The sequence below is a fragment of the Numida meleagris genome, chromosome 7 (genome assembly GCF_002078875.1).
Source record: "Numida meleagris isolate 19003 breed g44 Domestic line chromosome 7, NumMel1.0, whole genome shotgun sequence".
Lineage (NCBI taxonomy): Eukaryota > Metazoa > Chordata > Aves > Galliformes > Numididae > Numida > Numida meleagris.
Window position 1 is genome coordinate 20,657,091 of NC_034415.1, and position 22,020 is coordinate 20,679,110.

The 22,020-nt window shown below is 48.1% G+C and overlaps 1 protein-coding gene across 6 annotated transcripts in view; it reads left to right on the forward strand.

Moving 5' to 3' along the window:
- Positions 1-22,013, forward strand: part of RNF220 (ring finger protein 220) — a 164,873-nt gene extending 142,860 nt beyond the window's left edge. For all 6 annotated transcript variants that reach the window (XM_021405525.1, XM_021405526.1, XM_021405522.1 and 3 more), the window contains 3 exons: positions 11,862-11,970; positions 13,176-13,250; positions 19,560-22,013. In XM_021405525.1, coding sequence (XP_021261200.1) covers positions 11,862-11,970; positions 13,176-13,250; positions 19,560-19,631 — 256 coding nt within the window. In that variant the 3' untranslated portion in view covers positions 19,632-22,013. The remainder of the gene's footprint in view (positions 1-11,861; positions 11,971-13,175; positions 13,251-19,559) is intronic.

Sequence of the window (22,020 nt, forward strand, 5' to 3'; positions counted from 1 at the left end):
TGTGTGCTTGTCTGTGTAGAGGAGTTCTGTTAAATTAATTGATAACAGGGATCAGAGCTAGAAGCCTGCAAAGAGGTGGGGGGAGAGGATTTCATACTGTCTGGCTGTTTCCCACTCCACTGCTGAGCCATGATATATGGCGACCCAGCCCAACAGGCTAAATTGATTCATCTCTAGTTCCTGTTTCTTAATCTGAACCTAAATTGGTTTCATTTTTCTTGTTTTGGGTGGCACTTGCAGGAAGTTTTCGGCAGCATCACTTTACACCATTGTTTGTAACTTTTATTTTTGCTTTTAGACCTGAACATTGCTGATTGGCACATTAAGCCCTACGTAGCATCTGATGAGCATTTTTTAAAGCGTTGGGAAGCACGTGGCTTACCACCTGTGTCAGCCGTGCCCTCTGTTCAGGCAGTGGCTAGAGTTAGCAGCAATCCACGTATCGATCCTTCCTTCCTACGGGTGACGTTCCTTCCCCCTCCCCTCTTACAAAAGTACATCTAGGCAAGGAGAACCATGTGTCTCTGATACATCAGCATTGAGAAACAGAGCTCATCTGTGTTAGCTCTGAACTCTGAGTGGCAGCCATGGTGCTGGGCACTCTCCTTCCCAGCACTGCAGGCCCAGATAATCCTATCTCCGTGCCAGTGGAAGGTGTCTGGGCAGCATTACTGGGTGCTTCGTGCTGAAGGCTCCTGAGGACAGACAGGCTGTGTGGGCCCTCAGCAGATGGGCTGAGCTCAGCTGGCATGGGATGCGGCTTCGATTGGCAAAGCAGTCCCTAATTACCCAAAAGCCCACCCCACGCCCTCTACAGGAGACACAGAAGCGCTTTTCCCTGCAGAAGTCCTCCTCCTCCTCCTCCTCCTCCCTGGAGCTGCCCGCAGCGGCCTGGCGCCATTTTGAGGCCGAGGTTCCCCGGGGTTAAAAGCCAGCATCTTAATTCAGAGTGCCAATGTTCAATTTTGCTTTCTGCCACCAGACTAGATTGCAGGCCAGCGAAAGAGTCTGGGTTAGTGGCCCACTGGGTCACCTCCCATTTGTTTTCCTCAATTTTGTGTTGTCATAAATTCATTCCAGCCCGTTGTGGTTGATCAGTTTATCTCCGCCGGGGCAGGGAGCGCTGCGAGCATGATGTATGGCACGGAGCATTGTAGCCAGCCTCTCCATGAATCACTCCAGCTGGTTGGTGTCAGCCCCAAAGCAAACAGGCCCCGGCCGCTGAGCGTTGACTACGATGAGCTCAGTATGGGAAGAGACATGACGTATGAATGTTTATTTAATAATTCTCTAATATTTCCAGCGGAGTGTGGCTGTGCCTTCTGGGGGGAGGGGGGAGGTTGAAGAGGGAAACTCTAATCTGTTGGGGTGGGTCATAAATCAGGAAGACAACATCATTAATCAGGGATGGGACCGAACTGGAAGGAGGTGGGACTGGAGCTGCCATCCTCAGTGTAAGGGGGCTGTGCTCTTTTTTTTTTTCTAAACAAATCTTGTTTCTGATTCCTCTTGGCCCCAGCAGCGCTGCCCACATAAACAGCCGTGCGTCTAGGCTCACTATTAAGTGAGTGTGTTACCTCCACCATAAACCTTGCGATGTGAGCCTGCCAAGCATTAAATCCCTTTATAATTATCTTCTTTATATAACACTTCATGCTCATTGTGCTTTGTTGGATGAGATGCTCATTGGGTTAAAAAGAGGGTCTAGAAGACAAAAAGCAATTGTATTCTATTTTTCTTGTCTTCCTCTTTCTTCCCCTTCTTCCTCACTTCACCTCTTTCCAAAGCAGCTATTCAGAAAGCATTGGCTCCAGTATTGGCTGCTGCAGGATCATGGGAGAGAGCATCAGTTAAAATTGGAGTGTAGAATGGATTCCTTGTGCAAAGAGCAGTAAGGGAGGCAGCAGCGGCTGGGTCTCAGGCCCTCTGCTCCTGGGGAGACAGGTTGAGACTGGAGCCTCTGCTCCAGCGTGCAGCCAGAGGATTAGCTCAGGCCTCAAAGGCAAAGAGCCACGCTTAAGCCACTGCAGGGAAACAGAAGCTGTCGTGCATTCACACCAGAGGATAAGCGCTCCCCAGCCCTTCTCTGTAATGTCACACCATTAATAGGCTTTGGTGGTAGACAAGAAAATCCTATAGCAAGGATAAAATTTTAAAAATTACCTCAAGCCATTAAATGACCTAGCCCTTTGTGCTCAGGGGGGAGCACGAATCTGAAGATCAGCAGCAGGAGGCTCCACGCTGATACCAGCCCATGCAGACTGGAGATGAGGTCTAGGAAGCATGGGGTTGTTGAAGCTGGGCTGAGTGCTGCCTGTGTCTCAGGGCTCATGTCCAGATCTGTTATTTATTTTTAAAGTTTTAGTTCTTCCTGTCAGTAATTTAATAGAATGTAGTATGTGCTGGTGGTCAGAGTTGGAAAGGTGCGTGGGCAGATGTTGGGCTTTTTTTTATGAAGTGAGACATTCACATTACTTCATCCTCTAGATTGGGTGTTCAGGCTCTGGCAGTGGAGAACAGAGTGCTGGGTTTTCTGCTCCCTCTTTTAACTGTTTGGTAGAAACTGGATGTGCCAGTGTCAGTCTCAGACACAATTACCACTGTGCCAGCTGAAATTCTGTCAGTGTCATGGTTTTTCTCAGGGTAGCAATTAACGAATTGGGTCAGCCTCTTCTCCTGGATAACTAAAGACAGGATGAAAGGGAATGGCCTCAGGTTGCACCAGGAGTTCAGCTTGGACGTTAGGAAAACTTCTCTGAAAGAGTGGTCAGGCACTGGCACAGCTGCCCAGGGAGGTGGTGAATCACCATCCCTGAAGGTGTTCAAGAAACGTGGGGATGTGGCACTGAGGGACTTGGTTTAGTGGGTGACATTGATTGTGGGTGGACAGTTGGACTGGATGATCTTTGAGGTCTTTTCCAACCTTAATGATTCAATGATTCTCTGAAGCTCAGCAAGGCAGGCTAACAGGAAGAGCTTGGATCTGGTGTGACACTGGTATCTGTTCAACAGTTGTATCCAGAGATATGGTCTAATACTCATACTTTAGAGGCAGTTCTTGCAGATGTGTTGGACATCTTCCTGCAGTGGAAGATGTACTTCTGTCTGTAACATTTTAGAGCTGAAGTGTCTGCAAAGCCAGAGTGGCTACCAGCTTTTGTGGCAGTAGCATCCTCATCTCACCACAAGCTCAAACCCCAGGAAGGAATTTTCTTCATGTCTTGGAGGCGCGGTTGAGGCATCTTGCCTTTCATGTCTCTTTGCCCTCCTCTTTCTTTTCTTTTTTTCCTTTTCTTTTTTTCTTAGTTTCAGAAATGCTGTTAACTTTAATTTGTGGAGTTGCTTCCTGGGAGTGAAAAATCGATGGGGGGCTATCGCAGTGTGAAATTCGACTGTCACTATTGAGCTATAGAGTTAGCAAGATGTCTCAGAAGGTAAAAAATAAATCGTGGCCCAGCAAGTGCTCAGCTGTGCTATTTCAAAGGGGATATGAGGCTGATGGTCCGTTAGAGGGTACTTCAGTTAGATGGATGATGATTCCCTGTGAAATATTGGAGTTATTCCATAGGTAAGAGAAACTTTAGCTTATAAAACACAACCAGCTGCCTTCTAGCAGACGGATTCTGCCCTGAGATGCGTGAGCAGCTTGTCAGAGAGAGGACTCATCCCTAAAATTAGCCTGTCGTGTTTAACGATGTCTCTGATGGAGCATTTTAGATCCTACTGTGTCCCTTCTGAAAATACTTTGAGGATGTGACTGTTTATTCACATCCCTTACCTACACTGTAAGAATTAACAGGCAGGGACTGGTTGTTTTTTGTTCTTTTTTTAGGAAATGTTTGCATGGTGCCCAGAGGGTCTCAGGAGAAGAGTAAGAATTATTTTTAATGTAGGCTATGTTCTTTGTTTGGATGGGAATGTTCCCTTGAAGAGCAGAAGAGGGGCCATGTTGTGCCCCTTCCACCACCAGTTTGCTGTCTCTCCTGTGCATCTGTTGGAGGGCAGCCCTGGCTGCACAGCTTCTCTGCGTGCTGGCATTAATAGGGCTACTGCTTTCTTTGGCACTTACTGGCTATTACAGCAGGACTCAGTAAGTGTTTGTGTTCTGCCAGCTGCTGTGTGACAACAGGATGATTGGGATTATGGTTCTTGGTAGTTTATGCATTTCTTAGACTATAGTTAGTAAATATAAATATGAAGTAGTACCAAAAAAAACCTGTTTGTATTACTTCTGAGCTAAACCATGTCTGGGACACTGCAGAGTGTGTAATTATTTCTCTTACACTTGCGTGCACATTTGTGATACAACAGAGGAGAGCTTACTGCTGCAAGAAGCAGTTTGAAGCTGTGTTTAGTTTAGCTTGGTGAAGATCTCCCAAAACATGTAACGCTGATGTTACACAAGCAATGTAATAGCAAGTAACGTAATTAGCATTTAATAACCAGGTTGGTTTTTGCCTTCACTTCAATGTTGATGCTTGCCCCTCCTCGCTCCCCACTGCCGTGGCCACTTCATCCTATTTACCCATTCACTTCTCCTTTCATCCTTGTCTTGGACGGTATCTATCCCTCCAAAGCTCTGTTTCCCACTCAGTTGTGTAAGCGTTCCTGCCCTTCCCTTGGACAGCTGGCTCATGACCTGTCCTTCATCTCCCCTGCTGATTTCCTCTTCCAGCTCTGGGACCACAGTTGGTTATGTGATACTAAAGTGCAATGGCCTCATGTTTCTTTTTGAAGGCACATTTACCTTAAATGATGCTAATTCTGATCCTTTCTTTCCCCATGAAAGGAAACGGCCGCGGTGTAAAAGTTCTAGGCCAGGCAGCACAAGTTGTAGGAAGTTGTCTGGAGGATGTGTTATCACGCTGCCCTTGTGCACCTCCAATCAGTGCTCATGAATGGGGTTCTGGAAAGCATATCACCTCAGTGGTAAAGCCCTTAAAAGGCTGCAGATGAATCCAAGTGGTGCTGTAGTAGCATAGATATTTCCTGTTTATTTTGGCCATTTGGAGGCAGGCCATGGGAGTAGAAGGCATTTCGTTGTGCATAGGCTCAGCCTAGGAGTCTGCTATTCCCCTTCCACTTCAGGGATATTTTACAATTTTAACGCCCTGATTATCCAGCCAAAGCTACCGGTAATCCCAGACTACTCCCAGACTGCAGATGGATGCTGGGTTACAGCAGACCTAAGTCTTTCAGTAGAGAAATAGGCCTGCCTCGTTGTATGTGGAGCTTGGTGGTAATCCAGACTTGTTTGCTTGTGGATCAAGCAGTCTCGGTAGGCTGGAACCTCTAACCCGTGTTCTTCATCGGAGAGGGGAGCTGCGCTTCCCATCTTCACCACCTGCCTTCTCTGGCTCTGATTGGTATTAAGACAGCACAGTGAACCTTCTCGGATCTATTAGGAATATGCTTAGGATCCACCAGGATGAGGGATGCGTTTGAAAAGTGAATTGACATAACACTGCACAGGATGTGCAATAATTTATATTGAGGAATTTTGCTCAGAGAATTGTTTTCTAATTCAGCCAGTGCTGCCCCAGTAAAACCTGCAGCAAAATGCTCTTTCGTAGCGTGGCTTTCTCCTTTATCGCCAAAGCTGCTCCAGTAAAGAGATGGGATTGCATTTATTTCCTCTTTGGAACAGGGGACATCGTCTCTAAATCGAGATCAGAATGACCCATGCATTCTTTCTCCCAGCTTTCATGTCGAACTATAATTGCTCAAATGGCACAGTTAAAATTTTGGCGCAAGCTCAGTCTTTCACTCGCTGCCTTTTTAAATCAGTCCCAGTGGCCGGCAGATACCGTGTAGCCCTACAAATGCATCTAAACACGCTGACTCCGAGGCTCCTTCCATTCTGAACGATCAGCGGTGCCATCTGTCTCTGTTTTGATTGGGGCTGGGCACATGTGTCCTGGCGAAACCTGGGCCAAAAAGAGAGAGAGAGAAAGAGCCAGCCTGAATTTACTTCCTGCTTCTGTAGAGACATTGTTGGGCTCTGTGTTGTAGAGGCGGAGAAGATAGGAAAGCATAATGAATTCTTCTGTCGTTAAATTCTTTGGGGAATCTTTACCCAAGTCCCAGCTAAATGCGGCTTAAAATGCAGCGGTAAGCTCCCCTCAGTGGTATTGCGGCGGTGCGTGCAAGTGTAAGAGAAATAATTCTTCTGTGGGGAAAAAAGAGACAACATTGTTGGTTTGCATCGAGATGAAATTAGTCAGAATCAAACTCAGAACTTGGCAGGCAGCTGCTGGTATTAACAAGTTGTGCAAGCAAGTATAAAATAGAGGCGCTGCTGGCGGAGGGGGCTCAGCGCCGTGTGTGTGTGTGCCCTTGCATGCACCCCGCTCCAAATTCACAACTTAGAACACGGAAATTAGAATGGGGAACATTGCATTATTCATAACTTGGCAACCAGAAGCCAGGGCGCTTTGCCAAAATAAACTATTCTCTATAATTACAGGTGAAGCAACATTCTTTAATATCTTACAATACAAAAACATACATTAATCAAGGAAAGAGGGCTTTTTTTTTCCTAGAGGACAATAAATTAGCATCCTTGCCAATTTCCTCAATACACGTGACAATGTTTTACAGGATTATAAGTCAGCCTTTTTAAAGGAGGTTAGTCTAAAAACAAATAAACCCGATAAATGAGATTTTTAGCTAAATGAAGGGGAAGCCAGCTCCTAAAGTGTTGATGTCTTGCCAGCTGATTGGCGTTTAGTGCTGGCATTCTCATGGACAGAGGGTCTAAACTTTGCTTGGGATGATTTGACGTGGCTATACTGATAGCAGCTTTGCTGGGCAGTTTGCTGCTGCGAGGAATCCGGCCCTGTGGCTGTGTATCCCCCAGCAGAACTCACCCACATCTGCTCTGATGAACCCCCATAATTTTAGCAATAGCACGTGCTGCAGGTGGTGCTTGCGAACTTGAAAGGGGGGATGGATTCTTTCACCAAAGTGAAAACAAAAAGCATCCTTGTCCTGGAGGACCTTGGGTTGCTTTTGGGTAGTGGTTGTGCTTTCGGGATCATTTGGTTCGAGCAATCTCAGACATGAGTACAGACTGGAAGAACTCACTGAGAGCAGCTCTGTGGAGAAGGATTTGGGAATCCAGGTGGATCCCTGGATCCACCTGGATCCCTGGGAATCCCTGGTACAGCTGCCCAGTGAGCTGTGGGTGCCCCATCCCTGGAGGTGCCCAAGGTCAGGTTGGATGGAGCCCTGCACAGCCTGAGCTGGTGGGGGTAACCAGCCCAAGGCAGGGAGTTGGGGCTGGGTGGGCTTTAAGGTCCCTTCCAAACCAACCCCTTCTGTGATTTTAACAGATCTTAAAATTTTGTCCCCCGCAAGGTGAATTGTGCATAGTAGGCTTTCTCTTCTGCCGTGAAGTAGTGATTATGATAACCGTCATCTGGGAACGTGGTTGGATATGGCCAGGAGCAATTTCTTTGCTCGTGGAATCTCGCTTTAGCTTGACTCTGCCTTCAAAGCATCAACCAGTCTGTTTCTAATATTTATGATATGTAAGCTGGTAGCGGCCTGACCTCTGCCCCTGGTGCAGGGAAATGGCAGGTATGTTCTGCTGGGATCAGGGTCTCCACCTTGGACGAGGGGAGATGAGGTTTTTGTTTAAAAATAGAGACATCGCTCCCAGGTTTGTTACTGCCACTGCGTGTTTGTGGACGTACAAAAAACAAAAATAAAGGTATGAGGAAAAGAGAGGAAGGTCAGAAAATCAAGTGTCAGAAGTAGCCCGTGAAGTCTTACTGGTGGTGCGTTTAATCAGCGCTAAGCATTTTTTTACAAGGTACACACAGACAGTGGAATTGTAAAAAAAAAAAAAAAAAAAAAAAAAAAAAAAAGGAATGCTGAGTACGGTGTGACCGTTTATGAAGAAAGTAAAATTTATATCCGTTAGAAGTAAACCAAAGGGAAATGTTTAATGGAGGCTCCTCAACAGTGGGGTGCTTCAAATGAGACCTGGGCAAGGGGGGGGGGGGGGTATTCCCATGGGTCAAATAGACAGGATTCTAGATGTTTCATTTTTTTTTTTTCTGTATGATGGAAAGGAAACAGAGGTGAATAGCTGCTGCTCGTATCTGGTACGAAGCTTTTGCTCTTGGGCCCATTCCAGTCCAACAGTTTTTTCAGCAGCCTTTAATATCCATCTGGGAAGGGTTAACTGAAGCCAATCACTTTGACATCGGTATCTTTTTGTTTCCTTTTTGGTCCAGTATTTTGTTGATGATAAAGCACAGACTTAGTCAATTGAGAGATTCCAGAGCTGCAGAATCAGAGATAATTTAATTAACGGAATTGCTTGTGATTGCCCACTGGGACAGCGGGCAGGAATTGCTCGATTTAATTTGGAGAAACAAAGATCACATGCATGCTAATGTTTGACAAATAACCAGTGTTTGGGTTAAAGTTTTTTGCATAGGGGAGGCAACCTGTTCCCAGGGGAGATTTCCCGGGAGGTGATTGCTGAGTAACAGCTCAAAGGTACAGATAGGTCCTTTTTCTCTTACATGGTATTTTTGTGCCCTTCTCCTGGCCTTTTGCATGAACAAAAGCAAGGATTTGCTCAAAGGAAGAAAGTTTGTTCTTTTTTTTTTTCATACTGACGAGAGGAAAAACGTGTTTTAAACAGTATAAAAACATGTGTTGGGCACAAAGACTGGAAGGCAAGTGCTGTCTTCCCAGTCTCATAGACTTGCTCCATGCTACCCAGTGTCCTCAGCTGTGACTGCCGAGTTTCTGAAGTCCATAGATAAGCGCAGGACCAAGCTTCCTCTGTGAAGAGCCCTTCCTTCCCATTTTTGCTCTGGTGTAAAAGTTCCTGCTCAGGCTCCCATATTTGTGGTGGAGGTAGGTGTGGCTTCACAGTAAGAATGGCATGTGCCTTCTTGAGGCGTCCTCTGCCAGGGAGATGTTGGTGATGCTGCTCTGCTCCCACCTTCCTGGCTGGAGAAGCACCAGCCCAGGGCTCAATGCATAGCTCCTTGCAGCAGTTGCGCTCTGTCCTGAGGCTACTGAATGACATTATCCAAACATGTCAAATCAGAGCACTGAGGTGCAAAATTGCTAAAATGGTCCTCCCACATCCAGCAAGAGGTCAAGGCAAAACAGAGAGTAGAGCTCTGGAGCCACATTCCTTCTTTGTTGCCATTCTTTCAGCCTCCCATGGCATGGTGGCTTGTACACAGCCTTACCCAATCTATGGAGTTTGCTTCACTCTGGCCTTGCTCGGCCCATAAAAACACAGCACAAGCTGCTCCCAGCTGTCTCCAGGCGAACTCGTATGAGGTGTGCATGCAATAGGGAAGCCTCAGGGAATTCCTGAGATTGCTGCTGCAGGAAGAGTTGCTCTGAAGTGATACTTATCTTTAGGATACAAGCAGCAGGTTGACGGTAAAATGTCACTAAATGGAATGGTATGTGTCCCAAGTGTGCTGGCCACCACGGGAGCCAGACACATGGGAAGTGACTCTCGTCTTTATTCCATCCCTGGAGGTAGTTCCAGTTTCCTTTATTTACTAATGTTCTCCCTATTTCCCTTGACCTCATTTCCTCTGGCTTTTCGGAAGCAACCTTGCAATTATCGCTCACTTTGGGTTGACCCTTGGCCCCTGTGTCCCTTGTTGCTTCTGCTCCAGGAGGCTTTCCTGAAAGCTCAAGTGCAAAATACTCACTTGTGGCCAAAAACCTCTCTTGTGAGCTAGGAGCTGTGCCTTGGGCGCAGGATTTGTCCTGAGAGCACACTTTGCAACAAGAGTGCGGAGTCAAAGGCTGTCACAGCCGAGCTTTGATCAGCGCTGGGAGATACTGCTGTGGCTAAAGCTCCCTCTCTTACCAATGCACCCCAGTCTTGTTAATAAATGTATATTTAACAATGTCTGGAGCGTATGAAGTGATAATAACTAAATCAATACCTCCCACATTGATTGTCCAGGATCCCTACAGCGTGACGCACGCAGCGGTGCGGTAATTTTCCAGCTAACTAGCACCCTGATCTACAGCCCTCCTATTGATTGGCCATTGTATCAGGCAGCCTCTGAGCATTATTTCTTATACCTCTATTCAGCCTCCTTTTCTGATTCATTCATTTATTACTGGACAGGTGCGATTATCTCAGAGACTTTCCAAAATTGGCTGATGGGGGTCAGCCATTTAGGCCTCTATAAACAAGCCATTTTGTATCTCCTCTAGTCATTGCAGTGGCAAATTTTTCCTTTTCAAGCTTTGACCGTTATTGGGCTAGGACTGGAGATGAATTGGCTTTTGCTTGGATCTGCTCAAGGATTCCTCTTTTCCCTCTCCTTACTGAGTCACCAGCTCTTCAAAGGAGGAAGGATAGTTCCGTGGATGGTAATAGGAGAATTTAGCAAGGGTTGAGGTTCCTGCTTGCCCTCTGCTTTGGGCAGGAGCCTTGCTTGCCGCCTTCAGAGTTCTAGTAGCCTCACACATGCAGGAAGGAGAAATGGATTCCAGAAAGTCAAATTCACCTGCAGCCTTCATCTAGCATCAGCTTGTTGACAGGCCAGGCTGGAAGGGAAATGATTTTCTCATCCCACAGTAATCTTTAAGTTATAAATAAATAATCCTATTCCTCCCTTAGACAAAACTAACAGCTTTGTACACTTTCTTTGAAAATACTGACAACTCTCCCTCAGGGGTGAGAACCCAAACTGGGATATGATAATAATTTATACCAACAAGCAGGAGCAAGTGGATGTTTCACAGCAGGGAGCTCTGTTTCCTACTGAAGCTCTTTCATTTTGCTCCAAAGGGTATTTGTTGGTACCAAGACTTGAATGCACAGTGTCCCTGTCCCACGTGGTTCCCATCCACTGGGCTATCGTGGGACCTGTATTTCTTTGCCTTTTTTCCAGCTGATGAATTTCTGCCGTTTCCTAATAACTCATTTGCTGTGTATCTCCTTCTGATTAAAGAGAGCGAGAGCCTTAATGTCAGTGCAGTACTGTGCAAACCTTTCCCGGGGAGTGCTGGCGGGCCCATCCCTGTGTCTGCACTGTGCAGAAATCTGATTTTGCAGCATGCTGGAGTGACACATCCTTGTCTGCAATGCTCCCTGCATCTCATTTGCTAAGCATTACTGCCTGCCCTTGCTTTTAGGTTGGCAAGTTGCTTTTTTCACCAGCCTTGCAGAGCCATGAAAATACACTTGCCTGCCCTCAGCACAGTGCCTCTGTGACAAAAGAGATAATGCTGCCCATCAAAAATGACCCTAGGAAATGGGAAAGCAGAGGTTGTAAAGCTGCTTTTATAGCCTCCCTGTTGGCACAGCGTCTGCTGCTTTTGGTTTCTCCTTCTTTTCAGTATTAAAAACCAACAAGCTAGAGCACAGTTTAATGTAAAAGCGCTGTGTTGATCCTCTGTAATGCGGATCTTGTGTTTCACAAGGTTGATGGTCCGCAGAGGCCTCCATTCTTTAAGGGGAAGAGCAGCTTCTGTTGCCCACACAAAGTTAGTTCACTAGCTTGGAGGAGCACCCAGAACCTTGTCCAACATGTTTGGTCCCAAGGAATCGCTTACAGGAGATAGGAAAAGAGGGGAAAAAAAAGATCTATTAAGTGTTCACATCTTGCAGAAACTTGCTTTCTGTGAAGTTGGCAACGCTAGTCCTGTTGTGCTGTCATGATGCATTTGGAACTGTTTGGTAGCAGACCTCCAAGAATTCCCACTGGGCTTTTCAGGAACTCTTTTTCTATGCAAGTTTGAATGCTGGTCACTTTTTCCTCTGTTGCTCACCTGTTGTGAGGTCGTTTTTCCCCTGAACTCTTAGCAATCTCGTGTGCTCAGTGATGCTCACTCTTCATCATCTTTTGCAGAATTACAGAAGACTCTGCAGTGACAACGTTTGAAGCGTTAAAGGCTCGTGTCCGTGAGTTAGAAAGGCAGCTTTCCCGTGGGGACCGCTATAAATGTCTCATTTGCATGGTGAGTAGCACTCCAGTTGTGGTAATGAATCAGAAACGTCTTGGTGGCTTTGCCTTATCTTTGCTAAGGAGGGAAGAAGCTTTTATCCTTTTTCCTTTTCTTTTTTTGGGGGGAGAACTCGCCCTCATCCCTGTACACCAAGAAGAATCTCTCTCCTTTGGAGTGTAAGTGCTAGATCGTTTTAGAAATTGGAATTTCTGTATCCATTAAGATTGCTCCACTGACTTTTGTAGCCAGGAAAACCCAGGCTTTGCGAGACTTTCAGGCTAACCAGAGAGAATTCCCAGACACCAGCGTTCTCTTTATATATGTAAAAGAGTAGATTCCATGATCTGAGACCCACTCTGTGATTGGAGAGCAAGAATGTTGCCTGACTGTTTAAAAGTTGTCCTGCTTCCTCTGTGGTGATGCTGGAGCCTCCCTAAAGAAAGGCAGCAGCTCCCTCTGATGGTCTGAGCTTGCAAAGCTTTTTGTCTCCTGTTAGGTCTTTATTCTGCTGATAGCAGGAGAAAATTCTGCTTGTTAGAGGGCTCCCTCTGCAACTTGAGCTCGATGCATGGTGCTGTCTCTCCTGCTTGTGACTTGTAGGTACAGGGATAGCAGTTCCCCTGCCTTGTCCCATAGAAGGCACAAGAGTTCACTGCTGATTTCCAGAGGCTTATTAGCAATCGTGGAAGGCACTCGAGAGCGCACGTCTGCTGAAGTAGCGGCAACGTTCTTGGAATATAGTTAAGCTGTTGCTGCAGAGGAGGGAGCTGTGATAAGGGTTAATCTTACCCTGTTGCTGTTTTTTATATGATCTGGTGACCTTTCTGATGGGAATAACGGCAGGTGGCCACAGCAACTTCAGATGCTCCTGCGATAACTGTGCTGAGCCAGGTCACCACTTGAGCAGATTATGGGCTTCCAGCAGTTCTGGGAAGCCAGAGACTTTCTGCCTCTGCTGTACAAACATTGCTATCTCTGCTCGGTTCTTAAGTGCAAAGTCAGTGGAAGTTTGTTAACATGAGACCCTCTTAATTCTGCTTTGTTTTTCCTTTGCCTCACGCCTCATGGTAGACCAAGATCAGACCTCTCTTGCTTTGCTAATAGATCATCTGTAGTCTGACGCCATGCCTACGAAGAAGGGTGTTGTGATGGGATTGGGAATGAAGAATCAGTAGATCCCTGCTATGGAAATAACCTATTTGCTTCTTCTCCTTCAGGACTCCTACACAATGCCCCTGACTTCCATTCAGTGCTGGCATGTGCACTGTGAAGAATGCTGGCTGCGGACTCTGGTGAGGCTCTTGGCTACTTTCTCATTGACTAACAGACTTCTCCCTCTCTTCTGATATACTTTATTTTAAATCGCCATGGGAAAAGATGCCTTTTGCTTTGTTTTAAAGAACCTAAGTGCCATGCATGCAGGCTTCGCGGTCTTCGCCATTTAACACCCCGCTCTAGCGTTGATTGCAGTGAGCTTTGTTTGAGTCATCGTTACCAAAGTGCAGTCCTGTTCACTGCTTGCTCTTCTGCTGCTATGGAGGCAGCCTTGCCTTACAGCAGTGCCCTGTGTGGCATCCATACAGAGGTAAAGCTGTGGGAAAGGAGGCCAAATCCACTGAGACTGCATGGAATGGGTAGCTGCTGGGAAACCTAATATTCACCTGAAGCAAAGCAAATTGTCTTTGGGATAGACAATAGAGACAGAAGCTTTTATGAATATGAATCTGTGGGTTTTGGATTATTTGAAATAGCAGTGTGCAGTTCTCAAGCGTATACCATTCTCTTTGGAAGATTGGGGATTACCTTGAACGTTGAATAGGTGACCCAACACAGTGGTAATTTATACATGTGCTGAAGGGCATCAGGTTGAAATTTAAGGTGTTACTAAATATGGTGTTTTCCTTTCCTTTGTTAAAAGTGGGGGTTTTGTAATCAGCTTTTCATTTCCCCTGTGCAGCTGATTTTCAGGCTTTCATTTCACTCGGTCGGTTGTGCTTTCTAGTTCTCTTGGTTAGCAAGATGATACGGCATTGGGCTGCAACAAATGTAAGGGAATGCCACTCCTTAAAACTGTTCCTGTAAGGCATTACAAAATCTACTTTATAGAACGTGTTGTGTTCTTGGAATTACGATTGAGCCGATCTTGCTCCTTTAAATCCTGCCTTTTAAAAGTCTTGTCCAAGAAAAGTTACCAGGATGGTGGAGTGCCTGTGGGCTTCAGTACTAATAGCAACTCAATAACTTGGCTATCCCTTGGGCTGTATTTTATAGCTCTTCAGCTACACCCCGTCACTACTTAGATTATACAAGCTTTTGTAAACATTTTAGCAGCATGTTATAAAAGACACATATGTGGCTACGTAGCTGTGAGGTGTTTGGATGAATGTGTGCTCTGCCACCTCTGCTAAGTGAGGACTAATCTTGTTCTTCTGCAGTGCTTCAAGCAGAGGATAAAACACTAATTTCTTTTTACTCAAGTCTTTGCTGTCTCTTTTTTCCAGCAGCCGTAAGTGATGTTTTAAATCTGTCACACTGATTTCAGATTGTTCTTAGGCTCAGCAACTTCAGTCAGGTCCCTTTGTTTCATGGTCACTGCTGCTCATAAGAACTGGAAAACCTCACTCCAGGTGCTGAAGGGTTGGCGTGTCCGGGTACCTGTGGGGGAGGTGGGGCTCGGGCTGGCTCTGTGCTGTCGGCACATGGCTCTTCTGCTGACCAGGCGGGATGGGAACAGTCCAGCAGGACAGCGTATTAGGGCTTGGCACTTGCATAGGGGAAGCAATTAATAAGCGGCTACTCATGTGTTCCCCAGCCCTAGCCTCTCCCTGCAGCCCCCAATTTATTACACCAGGCCTTTTCACAAGGCATGCTTGCACTCTTTCCCGTCTCAAAAAAAAAAAAAAAAAAAAAAAAATCTCCCAGCCTGGGTTCGCATGTTTCTAATGTAACCATTAAAATGTAGCCCGAAGACAGCAATAAAAACCCTGGAACGCCTTGGTGCTTTTGTGTCTTGATCAAAGTCAATGTGTGTAATCTCGTTAAGACTGCCCTCCTTCCCCCCTCCTTTTTTATGAATTTAATGGCATACAGCAGCTGGGCTCAGTGTTTAATGCTCACCAACCTGCATTGTTCTAATTAAGGTATCTCCTTTTATTTCGGGCACAAAAGAGACTCTTGTTTTTTTTAACAAGCGAGGAGCTGTGGGATAGTGTGTGTAATAATCGCCGCTGTTACCTTTCCCTGGGAATAAAGCTGGCTCCCCAGCAGGGCGGGAGGGGGATCGGAGGGAGCCTGCGCGTGCAGCACACATGGAAAGACTTGGTCAGGGGAGAGGGGCAGCGTTTTTCTTCTGTTGTGCAATAAACAATTTGTTGGAGTTCATAGGAGCTGGGCCGGGTGGGCTGTGCAGGGCTTCCGGCCGTGTTCGAACATTCTGGAGAGCAGCCATCCCTGCTGGTGATACGTCCCATCCCTGTGTGCCTCTGTGCTGTGCACCGACAAAATTTGGTACTGGGTTAGAGTGGGTTTGTGGGAAAGAGGAGGAGAGCGGTGTGTTGAGCGTGGCCTTGGAAATGGAGGCTCCGTGTGCCTGGGAGCACTTGTAAACCTCAGTGAGGTACTGAGGATGGGATGAAATCTGATGCTGACATCTGTCATGGAGCAAGGGAGGTGAAACTGGGTTTCAGAGGTTTGGGGTTTAAGTGTTTTCTAGGATACGGTACTAGAAGGATCTGAGCATCTCTGATATCCTCAGGTTGCTGTGGTGTCTGAGGGCACTGGTGAGGGTTAGATCTGTAGAGCACTTAGGCTCCCTGAGAACAGTTCTTGGACTTCAGGCTCTTGACATCCAGTTCCAGATTGTAATTGTTCTGTCGCTGATGGAGAGGAGGAGATGTTTGTAACCACTGACTGCACATGGCTGCTGGGCTCCCCAGCTCAGGTCCTGGAGCTCAATGTACCAGACCGGCTCCAAGTCCCAGCAGTGAAGCACCCACCTGAGCTGGCTCCATCTGTCCATCCTATTGCTCTGGGGTCGCTGCGCAGCAGAAAGGGGCCCTGAAGATGGGTTAGGGGAACAGAGATGGTGGTGCTGGTCAAGTCAGCCAGCACGTCAGTGCCAGTGGATGTTTGCAGACCACCCTCTTCAGGGCGGCCTTGGAGAAGGGGAGGATCTGTCCCCCCACCCAGCACCAGGAGCAGAGGAATAAGGGGTTTGCTCTCCTTCCTGAGGGCTGCAGTCCAGGGCACACAGGTGTGGGGTGTGCCATGCGTACCACATGCACTGAGCAGCTAGCCACAGCGGTGAACTTGCCAATCCCTGCTTGCTGGTTGTCTGTCGCCCGACATCATAGTGTTTTTCACTCATTCATACAGCACTGAGTGCAGACAGAGAGCTAGTCATGGCATCAAGTTGCACAGAAACTAGGACGCGAGCCCTGAGTGAGTTCGCTGCGATCCCTTGTGGGAGGTGGGTGCCTGCTCTCAGCTGGCTGTTGGACTGCTTCCACGTGTGTGGGATGAATCTCCCTCTGGAAGATGTTTGTCTGCCCCTCCTCTATCCTTTCCCATTAACTGAGAGGCCCCCTGCAGCTACTCGGGGGTGAGTCTCCTATTTTCCTTCTCCTGGGGTGGATGCTCTGACAGGAGAGATGGGCAATCTGCTGCAGTGCTTTTCTGGGGAGGTTTGGAGCCACTGTCCATGGAGGTTTGGGAGAGCAAGTTTGATGCATGTCTGTCAAAAACAATTCAAGTTGAGGTGATCTTCCCAGGGGAATGGACTCGTGAGTTCTTGAAGTCCCTCTGAGCTGCAGTTCTGTCATCTCCCAAACCCTGGTAGCCTTCCTTAGGAAATAAATGGAATTAAGAGTGAAGTCAGGCCGCTGTTGTCCGAGCTCGGAGTTGTGGGTGCAGCGTGCAGGGCTGAAAGGGAAGGTTCATTGGGGCAGGTGCACTCTGCTGAGTTTCCCTCTGGCCTGTACAGCCAGAGCCAGCATTTCCCATGTGCATCTGCTGGTCCCAGGCTTGTACTTGCCTGTCTCGGGCTTATTTGAAAATGACAACTGCAAGAGCAGGAAAAAATCACTTTTAAAAAGCCTTCTTCATCACAGAACGTGCTTTCAGGGGATCCATCAATAGATGCGTATTCTCTGCAGCTGACACATTTATATCTCTGGTAGATGACACCGCTGCGTTCTGAGCCTTTCAGCTTTTTCCAGGCTATAACGCTGCACGTCCCGTGCGGGCTGGAGTATTTTTCTAAGAAACAGTGCAGATAAAGAGCCGGCCTTCGGGGCCTTCCTGAGCCAGCAGCTGCATGGAGGGTGCTGTGCTCCATCCTTTGTGGTGTCCATACCTGCCCTGGAGTTGCTTGGTTTCTTATAACGTATTTCAGTACTTCGCTTGGCGGCGAGCTCCGTGCTTTGGGGAGGCTCTGTGAAGAAGGACGCTCTGCTGATGGCCTTAACCCTACCCCTGCAGGTGCGTGAGGGGCAGAGTGGCCTCTGTTGGGGGCATCACCCCAGGGTTCAGCTGGCTCTTGGCTCGAGCCCTTCCATCAGCTCTGTTTCTCCTTCCTATAAAGCATCGAGCCCAGGCTTAACGATGGCACTGCGTAGGCGAGGTGGCTCTGTGCGCTTCTTTCTCCTCTATGCCTGTTGGCATATTTTGTTTGGAAAATGCCCATTTTCAGCCCCACAGGACAGCGGGAAGTGCCTAAGCCTTTCCCTTGGAGATTTGTTCCTTGAGCCAATTTACAGCAGACATCACGCCATTTTTTTTTATTTTTAAGAGCAGCTTCAAGACAAAATACTCCAATCCTTCCTGGCACCGCGTGAGCCCTAACGACTTCTCAACATCTCAGCTCTCGTTAATGTATTTTTCAAACTGCTACCCCAAGTGATTAGCCTGTATTGTGGATCAATCACTTGCCAAATTTTAATTAAGAAAGGAGGAGAGAAAATAAACTCCCTCCCTGTTCCAACCCCTTTGCTTTGCTCTGTAGCAGCCCCGGAGCAAACTTCTTGCAGCAGAGTTTTATAAACCCCTCCAAAGCAGGGTTTATAATGGAAAAGCTGAGGTGGCCTTTACTCCAGCACACGCAGCTATAACACATCAAGGCTTTTCCATGAAGCGATGATGAAAGGAGCAGAAGGACCTGGAAAAAAAAAAAAAAAAAGACCGAAAGAAATGGCCGACAGGTGGGACTTATTATTGCACAGCGTTTTTATTTCAAGGGAAAAGTTTAGTAACCCCAGCTGGCAGGTGAGCAGTGGGGGAGCACGCACTTTTTCATTGTGCCTGTGCCAGTGTGTGTGTATGTGTGTGTACAAGCTGGTGTGCCTCTCTGCAAGAGGGGAGAGCTGAAGTGCTGGTGGCAATAAGTGTTGTGCACCAACCAAAAGTCGGAGGTAAGGAACGGGGTTCTAAAGCATTTTGGTCTAAACAGGAAAAATCAGGACTTAGTGCTGAATTTAATGCATGTGCTGCTGTGGGCAGAGGATGATAGTTTTGTCTAAAAGAAAAAGGTTTCCATCGGGTTCCAAAGTCACTGCTCAAGGTGTTTGCTCAAGGTGTTGAATACCTGAGTAAGTACCAGGGAGATCTGAGGACCTGGGCTTTGGGTGCCCAAGAGGAGCCCTCCCCATGTGCAGGTGAAGAGCATCCACTGCTGTCCGTGGTCAGGTCAGGTATTGTGGAGAGCAACCGAACTGGGTCAGTCTGCACATGGCTGGGTCCTGCCTTCTGGTGTGGTTGAAAGCGTGGCTCTGGAGGCCCACCTGCAGCTCACACACGGGGACAGTGGAACCCCAAAGCCATCAGCACATAGTGCAGAAGGAGCTGAGGTCCTGGGGCCTGGCAGGATAAATCCACACATCTTCTCTTTCCCCGGGGTGTGAAGGAGTTGTGTACCTTGCTTTGCTGCTGAAGAGAGACCTGGGCAGGGCATCTGTCCTTCTGCAATGTTCTGTGTTGGGCTGCTTCAGCCTGCAGGGAGGGAGGTCACCTGGGCACAAGGATCACACACCTCTGCCCACGGCTCTTCCACCTCCAGATCCCAGAATGGAGCAGCGTGGTCCTGTGCAGCAGGAGGGGGCACGGGGCAGCGCTCGGTGCTGGAAGCCAGGGCTTCACTGCTGGAGTTGGGCACAGCCTTGCGGCAGATCTCTCTGTCATTTTTCCCATCAGCTGGCTGCCACATCTGCCAATCTGATGCTGACCCCAATTCTTGTTAACACCCCATTGCTGTCAGGCTCAGTGACAGGCGGCACACCCGCTATTGGTTCGTATCATGTAGTGCTCATGTCAGCCTTGAAGGTTGCTGCTTCCAGCTCACCTGGGCAGAGCACGCCCAGCCCCGGCACCCCCATGAGCACAGCGTGGGGGGGAGAGCAGGACAGGGCTTCCTTGGGGCTGTCTGGGATGGCAGCCCCACCTGAACAGCTTCGGTCACCCGACAGCTGTGCTGCTGGTCTGTGTTCTGCCTGCTCAGCCCGGCTGGAGGCTCAGGGGGTGGTTCTGCTGTCCCAGGGTGAGGATAGGACGGCTGGCGCCGTCCCCACGGTGCATCACGCTGACGCTGTTGTCCTGTCTGCTGCTTGCAGGGTGCCAAGAAGCTCTGTCCCCAGTGCAACACCATCACGTCCCCCGGAGACCTTCGGCGCATTTACTTATGAAGGACGCAGCGGGAGGGCGGCACCCGGCTCTCGGCCCAGCTCAGCGCACCGACGGGGAGAAGGACGACAACAAAAAATAAAAATCGGGGAGGAAAAAAAAAAAAAAAGGAAGGAAAAAAAAAAAAAAACAACAGCAGCAAAAAAGACGTTTTAAAAACGTTAACGAAACTAAAACAGAGACTCCAGACACGGACTCGAGGCCGCGGGAGCAGCGAGAGCCCCGGCTCCCACCTGCAGAGCCCCTCTGCAGCGGGCGAAGCCGACCCCGTTGTTGTGCAGCCCCTTTTTTACAGCAGTGTTCCCCACCCGCCACGGCTCGGAGCCCTCCTCCTTCGGACTGCGTTGTGACCGCTCTGCCCCAGGACGCTGGGGAAGGGACCCTTGGCAGCAATGTTAAATAACCTTGTAACTTGTGTCCTTTTGTTCAGTTTTCGTTGGGTTGGTTTTTTGGGTTTGGTTCTGTTTCGTTTGGGTTTGGTTTTTTTTTTTTTTTAATTGGTTTACTTTTTTTTTTGTGGTGTTCTAGTGATTAAAAAAAAAAAAAAAGGTTTAAAGGAAAAAAAAAAAAAACCCACACCCAGGCAGAAATGAAGCACATGTAATATAGATTATATATGTTTACAATGTTGTGTATAAATGGGATAGACTCAAACATTGCATACTAATAAGTTTCCCTTTCTTTTTTTTTTTGGGTTGTATTTTTTTTAAAGAAGAAGAAAAAAAAAGAAATGAGCAGAGAACATTAAACCCATATTTTTCTTGGTTCAGCAAAGTTTTGGCATTAAAGTCATTAGTTTAAAAAAAGTATATATATACATATATATAATATAAATGGTTTAATGTTCTGTGGTGTATATTTCCTCATTCAGATATGAAGTTAACAGCTTTTAGTAATGGCTGTAGCATTGCCCATAACTTACAGAACTTATGGGGAGTAGAGGAGGTGGATTTTTGTCATTAGTTGTAGCTAATGGGGCTATTTATAATAGAATCGTTATCCCCAGAACGACGCTGCTCTCAGCTCCCCGCCGGGGGCCGGGCAGGGTGGGGGGCCCAGGCTCCAGCGCACCTCCCCCTGCCCCAGGCTCCAGCGCACCCCTCCCTCCCCCCCAGGACACAGGGTTGGCTGGGCTTGGCTTTGCTCTCCTCTCCTCCAAGTCACGTTTTCAGGCTGGAGCTGCGCCCCGTGCAGCGGGGCAGGGCTGTGCCAGCCTGAGGTGGTGGGTCCCACAGCACCAGCTTCTTCCACACCGTCCCTCGTGCTTGTCCCTATCGCCTGTACCCTCAGCCGTAACCAAAGCTGCCATCTGGCCTCTCTTCTGTTGTTTCTTTTCATTTTCAGGACCCAAAAAGCAGCTGTTGATCGGTTTCCTAAGGTGAAAGCGTGCTCCCTGCCTTGGCTCTCCCCTCACCGTGGGATCTGCTGGGGGCCAGCTCCCCCCTGGGGACGCTGCTCTCCCCATTCCTGCAGCATCACCCCGGGCAGCCCTGTGCTGGCTGCACAGCCGTGCACTCTTGGTGCTGGGCGTGAAGCTGGGAAAGGGGAGCCGGGACACCGTGGGGGCACTGGAGGAGCAGGCACGGCTTGGGCACAGCGCGTCCTTGGGGGCACCTCCACCTGCGTGCCGTGAGCCTGGTGCTTTTTTTTGCAGGGCTGTTTTCCTCAGTGCCTCCTGAAGTGGTTTCAGAAGGATCCCGCTGCATCCCCCCAAACCAGGATCTGTGTTCTGTAAACCGTCTTGGTCAAAGACGGCACCCAACTGACGGTGTCCGGCTCTCTGTGCTCTCAGCAGCCTTTGCCGTGGGGGATTTGCAGCCTTCCCTTGCTAGAGGAGGTGAGGGGGGGACTTGCTTTCCTGGGAGGCACCGAGGGCTGGGGCTTGGGGGATTCCAACGGAGAACAACCGAGCTGGGGTGCAGTGGGCTGCAGGGCAGGCTCCCCTATCCCAGCCCTTCCTTGGAGCCGGGGTTCCTGGTGGGTGTTGCGGACCAGCTCTGTGCGCCGGTGTGTAGAACGTAACCCGTCCTTGTTCCTTTGTTTTGGTTCTGTTCTGTTTGCTTTGGTTCTTTCGGTTTTATATTTTTATTGTAAAGCCATCCCCTGTTTTTGAGGTGGGGGGGTGAGGGGGGAGGAAGGGGGGGGGCACCGCCTCTCCTGTAACGATTTTAATCCATTTAAAAAGAAGAAGAAAAAAAAAAAAGAAAAAGGAAAAAAAAAAATAAACAGATCAGAGTTACCTATCTCTGCCCAAAGAACCCAGTTGCACAAAGCGATATTGCGGTGTGTCGATGATTGTGTGTCGGTGTATATTATACAAAGAGGTACTTGTCACTCCCGTTTGTAAACTACATTTGACATTAATTAAACACGTATAAATCTTCGGGGCGC